The 6,282-nt window shown below is 43.6% G+C and overlaps 1 protein-coding gene across 2 annotated transcripts in view; it reads right to left on the reverse strand.

Moving 5' to 3' along the window:
* LOC105565629 (methyltransferase-like protein 9) overlaps positions 1-4,515 on the reverse strand; it is a 30,345-nt gene extending 25,830 nt beyond the window's left edge. For both annotated transcript variants that reach the window (XR_001009209.1, XM_012018980.1), the window contains exon 1: positions 4,114-4,515. Coding sequence is in view for 1 of the 2 variants with exons in the window: in XM_012018980.1 (XP_011874370.1) it covers positions 4,114-4,343 (230 nt within the window). In the remaining variant the exon portion in view is untranslated. The remainder of the gene's footprint in view (positions 1-4,113) is intronic.
* Between the last annotated feature and the right edge of the window lie 1,767 nt (positions 4,516-6,282).

Here is a 6,282-nt window from a genome sequence, read left to right on the forward strand (position 1 = left end):
ACGGTTTATTCGCGACAACGATCTCGCTTGTTTAATGCACGTGTTATCCGACGAGTGAAAGCGCCTCCGCGAGATTACAAAAGATTGCGATTGCTCAAATCTCAAGTGTCGTATTTATTTTAATTCTCAAACGGATCCTTTAGACTGACGCTGGAACATCGGTTCTTGTGCCGAGTACCAACGACGTTCTCTCACTCTTTTCCCGCAAATGTAAAACAGATTATACTGAAATCAACGGAACTCAAAGCGCGGTGTGTAAACGAGATGCAATCGTGACAGAGTACCACGTTTTACATTCACATTTTAGACGAGTTAATTCCTACGAAATAAATATCTATATTGATAAAAAGCCGTTGTTCGCCGTACAAATCGTTTTTCATTACAAGGTAGTGAAACTAATACTTAATCGATGAACCTTACCTGTTATCGATGAATCATCGTGTCTCGGGAACTGATAACGCAAAAGCGATACGACGCACGGAGCGACTCGCGACGCTGCCTGCCGGCTCGAGGTTCGGTGAGCGAATGATAGCGCGGCGACCTTCACGCACACAATGGCACGCAGAACGTCGCGTGATACCGCGCGGGTAGCAAAACAAAAAAAACGTTCAGAGTTCGTTGTCTCGCCTACGAAATGTGAAATAAATATTAGTTGAACATTCTATACCTGATATTGTCCAAATTTTACTTTGCCCAGTGACTGTTGCTGCACGTATTCTGCGTATCACTGTTCAAGATAACGATTGACTTCGTTCAATTGAGAATGTTTTGACACGAAAATCGTCACTTAAGTTCTAATTACTGAGAGATACTGCCTCAATTTAGTTAACGTGTACAAGTGTACGTTATCTAATTGCAATTCTTTAACATGAATTTTCTAATTGAAAAAGAAGTAGTGTCTCTTTTAAAAGGGGAATCCTCGATTCTTGAATCCTCGCGTTAATTTCAAGCTGCGATGTGAAAATCTCCAGTTTTACAAACATTTACATTCGTAATTGATTTTACGATCACGTTCTTATCAGATTAATCTTTTATGCACTTACGCTATAATTCGTGTATCGATGCGAAGGAAAAAAAAAGAGAAAATGCGCGTGCGGTCCAATAAAAAATACAGTCACTAACACTGGCTGAATTCAATATAGTTGCGCGATCATTATTCATAATTGGCCGGCTCGTTTCTTTAATGCCCGCATTGTTAGGTAATAGCATTTCTCGGATTTATAAAAGAATGCAATATCGCGAGGATTCCGCGCGATGATGGAGTAGTTATGATTAGATTAGGCACGTTAAGAACGCTGCGGAAATTAAAATTTCAAACAGATGTACGCTACGAAATTGGACGGATATTGTCGGCGATACCATTACAGTTTTTATAATCTTATTTCGATTTCTTGCAGTCCCGCAATGTAACATAATTGCACGCTCGATATAATTGCGGGCAATTATTGTTAATTACTGTTTAATATGAGTTAAATTGTTCTGACGTCACGCGGCGAAGGTTTGGTCATTTCTCGAATCGCGTGTGACTGTAATTACAGGTCGAACATAATTGTGAGTAATTATCGATAATTATTTAGTAATCCGAGGTCGATTGTCGCTCGGCGGAATTGGAAAACCATTTATAAACTTTCTGACAAGGAAATTCTTCGTAATTACCGATTTTGCGAAATTATACCGGGCTCGATGCAGGTACTGCGCTACAAAGTAATAATTATCAAGAACAATCTCGAGGAACGTCTAATTAAAATATTGTATCAAGGTGAAAGTTCATAAAAAAGAATAGAGTATTTTCATCAACGGCAGGTACGTGTACGAGTGCAGTAACAGACTTTATACCCTCGCGGAATTAGCATTCCACTTTTACAATTGCGGCATATAGACGCGATTCACTTTATTTGTATTAATTTTATTTATAATTACATCGAAATTGAGACTCCCCGAGTCTCGTATTCTGCGCGAACACGCGTGACCGGGATTATTGACTCCGCGATGTGGTATATCGGTGATTATTACACCAATCAATTCGCGTCCGAAGGAAGGGAGGGCCCCGTGATGGCGTGGCGAAAGGGTTTAATTACGTGCGTCTCGGCGATGACGAAGACAAATACCTAAGTGTGATTGCCAGTAGTAAACTCGTTGAGTTTTCGATCAGCTGGTACCACCGTGACTAAAGTTCCTCGACGTGCCGACCGCGAGAAACGCTGCCCGTTACCGCCTGGACGTGATTGAGTTGCACCGGATTCGGGAAGATCGCTTTTGCGTCATAGCGTCGACGGTTCGACGAAAGAAAAAAAGAAAGAACTTTGGTTTCTATTGAATTATTCTTTCCTCGGCTAGCGTGCGTGAATTACTTGGCGCTTCTGCGGCACGATGCCAACAATTGAAATTAAACTTGTATCTCGAGATATTTTATGTATCAAAGCTGATGTTTCTTCTACAATACATATCTTTCATAAGCTATATGCATATTTTCAAAAAAAAACCTGTTCCTGCCGAGATATTTCGATGCCAAAGTGTTAAAGTTAAAACGCGACACCCCGTGCACACAATTTGTATTTTGATACTTAAAATTTGTTTCGTTAAATGCCAGTTTCTCTGTCCTTCCAATTATTTTATCAATTGCGTTGGACTAATATCCAAAAGTTATTCCTTCATAAACTCATATAAATTAAATCAGAAACGATCGAGAATAAAAGGAGAAATCGGACATTGCAGCCCTGCCGTTACAACGTTTGCAAAAAGTGTGAAGAAAAAAAAGACTCGCGACAGACACTAAGAAAAGTCCTCTTAATACCAGATGACTGGCCGTGAAGAAGCGGATTTCCTGCGCGCTCTCGAAAGGTTTATTAATCTTTGTTAACTGCAACCCACTCTTAAATTCGCATCCCCGAATGTCCGGCGGGCCAAGGGCCCTCCTCCTTGGGCAGGACTGTCGATCTTCTACGCTTTCGCTCAGCAATCTGTCTCTCGAGGCCGACAGCGGCGGTGTCACGCCTAGTAGCCGCGGCTAGCCGCGTCGGGAGAAATTTTAATAAACGGTTCCCCGGGTTACCGATGCCCGCATACACACGTAACACGCACGTACGCGGCGATGGTTGTGGAGGTGTTGCCTGGTAGCCGGCAGAACGACGCGGCCGGGGGAGAGAGGTTAATCACCCACGCTGGATTTTAATAAACGGTTCGGGGGGCAAACAAAGCTGGCCATCAATAACCACGGCGCTACCTCGCTCTCTCGCTCCGTCTCTCTTCCACCATCCCGGGAATACCGGGGGGCCCTCCACGGCCCACCTCGCCGCCTGACCGACCCGCGGCCATGCCAGGGCCTTTGCCACCAGCTTGTCGAGTCTCGCAGCGGACAGCGAGATAGGCGGAGATTGTATCTCCGTGGTTATTAATTAACCGGCGAGAAGGGAAGGCCCCCTTTCATCACCTCGCAAACGATATCGCCTTCAGCGAGAGAGGGCCCTCGGCCTTGCCCTAGCATATAGATAGCATACAACCGCGCTCAGCTCGGGGACCTCTCGCTTCGTACGATTATTCCGATGTTTGCGCGTACACGAGGGGACAGATTGTCACGCGTGCGAGAGTGGGGCTATCGATTGTGTATTGTACATGTCATTAGGCATCGTGGAGATTATCGAACGAGATCACAATGACGTTCTCGTTTGCGCTAGTCTGCTACGTTACATCGAAACGCGGAATATCAAATGAGACTGGTGTGGCATTTTGTTCCTTGTTCAAAAAATGAAGCGAGTATCGGGCATGAAACGAATAAACATCGTTGTCGCGCGAGCAGCTTACATTCTGTTACCTTGAAAGAAAACTTGTAACTTTTATCTTTGCATTGAGGCGATATCAGAAGTACACGTAGATAAGCGAAGCCTAGAGTACACTTCTCGTTATCAGCCGCTTACAAATGTGCCTACTTGAATTGCATTGAAAATAATTCGCACGAGAGGTAAAAGCGTAAGACTCGGGCAACGACAAACGCGATCCGCTTCCTCGTTATGGAATTTGTAGGGGAAGTGAAATTAGACCCGGCGAGATCCGCGCGTCGCGATATCGAGGTATCTCGCGGAAAAATCAATACGAAACGGCGTAATGGGCACTTACCCGTTTATGGACGTTCGACTGATGAACCAGGATAACGCCGACCTGGCTAACGAGTGCCAAGCCTGCAGGGGCAGCGAGTCGGATCTCTCCGCGGATCTCACGAGGAAAATTTCGGCGGCTTTGTCGGGCTGGTCGGCATTGGGACCGGTACCGAGCGGGACCCACAAATCCAGCAGATCTTCTCTGATCTTGGTTTTGTCCACCCTGTACCACTGTAAAAATACAAACATAATTGTTAGCCTCGTTCTTATCTCGATCGCGCTTTTCTCGCATCATTAAATTATTTCATTCAAAAATTTCACCTCGGCGAGAGTTTTCTTTCCGCAATTCTACACGAGTGAAGAGTACACTGATAAAAAAAATACTACTTTACTCAAGAAAATTATTCATTAGGTGACTCCTAATAGCTTATTAACTTAAATTTAAAAAATAATTAATTAATTAAAAGATCTATTGCTTTAAGTATTTATTAAATATCGAAGAATAGATAATTTTAAATTTAAAAAACTTATTTTAATTCTATAAAATGTTTACCAAGATGTAATTTTCACAGCGAAGAAAATTGAATTTCTTATTTAACAAAAACAATTATAAATAGTTTTCTATATCTCATGAAATCTTTATTTGAATGTAGAAAATGTAATGATTTAAATTAATTTACTTAATACAATACATAGATTAATTTAAAATTTGATATTTTTATTTAAATAGAATAAATATTTGCTTCAGCAAAAAAATAAGTTTAAGTAAATCATTTACTTAGTTTAAACAAATTTTTTTGTCGGTGTACTTTTCGGTCGTATTTTACTGCTAATAAGCCGATTAATAAAAAATAATCTTGACTGTGAGCGACGTGATATTGCGAAATCTATACTCGAATTTTATTTTGTACGATGGACTCTTAGGTTTATATCTGCACCCGAGAGCAGAAGTCAATTTTTATAAGCTGCTTGTTTGGAAAAATTTGAAAGACTTTTTTCAACAAAATAATAAAATAAACAATCAGAGCGTTCAGTCGAGATAAAACCTGAAAATTGATAATTTTACAGTTACGACAGTTTACTTCTCAGGTACGAATATAAGATCCTGCAGCATCGTGGTATATAAGTACCTGTGTATGTATCATATAAAAAAAATAATATAACCAGGCATAATAAGAATTTATTTTCTCGAAACGTTGCGCAATCTTGCGGGCGAAATTATTTGATCGCTAAAATCACCTTGCCGTACAAAGTACATCAATTTGCGGGAATAAAATTCGCCAAGTTCCAAGGATATATTCCATTAACGTCCCACCGGGCGGGCCGCCGAAAATGTATTTCTCGCTTCATTACGGCCGCGTATTACGGTATTAACGATACGTATATATCCCCTCGGTCGCGGAACAATTTTCCCCTCGAATCTCTCTCACACATTTCGAGAGTTTGCGTAATTACGCGCCGCTGGGTTTCTTCTTTCATTTTCCGCCCTGCCCCTCGCGTTCTCTCGCGCAAGGTACACACGTCCCGTCGTTGACGGGAGGATACGCGTCGCCGGCGCCGCTTTCGACACGTTAACGCGCGAGAAACAATAAAAACCCACGCCCGAAAAGTCTTGCCTTTTATTAAAGCGCCGTGCGCTCGAGTGACGCGCGGCCGTGATCATTGAGCATTCTTCGCGCTTCATTATCGAAGTCGCGTATCGCGGGCATTAACGATTCTTTTCTCGCCTGCCGTCCTCGTCCTCGCCGCGAAACGCCGCACAGTCCGAAAAGCAATTACCTTGACCGGTCGGCCGGTCGGTCCACCGGGCCTCGCGCTACACGACAGATATCCGATTTCACCGTCAGCTTCCGAGAATGAGAACCAATTACGCGGCCCCGGGGCATTAAGGAATCGATCTAATTTGCGCGCGCGCTCGGCGGCGCGGCGCGGAGCGGAGCGGCGCGGCGCGAAGCGAAGCGGCGGGCTCTTAATGGCGAGAGAGAGCCGGCCGATGAAATTATACGAAAATGTAATCAAGGCGCTTTTTGTCTCGTTTCGCTCCGAGCGGGGCAGGGGCGTAATTAGGAATGCTTTTGCGCCTCGCGACGGGAGACACTTGTTGCGCTCCGCTCCTCTCCCGCTCCCTCATTTTCTCTCGCCGAGTCTCCCCTCCCGCTCCTATTCCTTTTTTTCCTCTCCTTCGTTT

This window comes from Vollenhovia emeryi, unplaced genomic scaffold (assembly GCF_000949405.1).
Source record: "Vollenhovia emeryi isolate VEMERY1.0 unplaced genomic scaffold, V.emery_V1.0 DF939150.1, whole genome shotgun sequence".
In the NCBI taxonomy this organism is placed as follows: Eukaryota; Metazoa; Arthropoda; class Insecta; order Hymenoptera; family Formicidae; genus Vollenhovia; species Vollenhovia emeryi.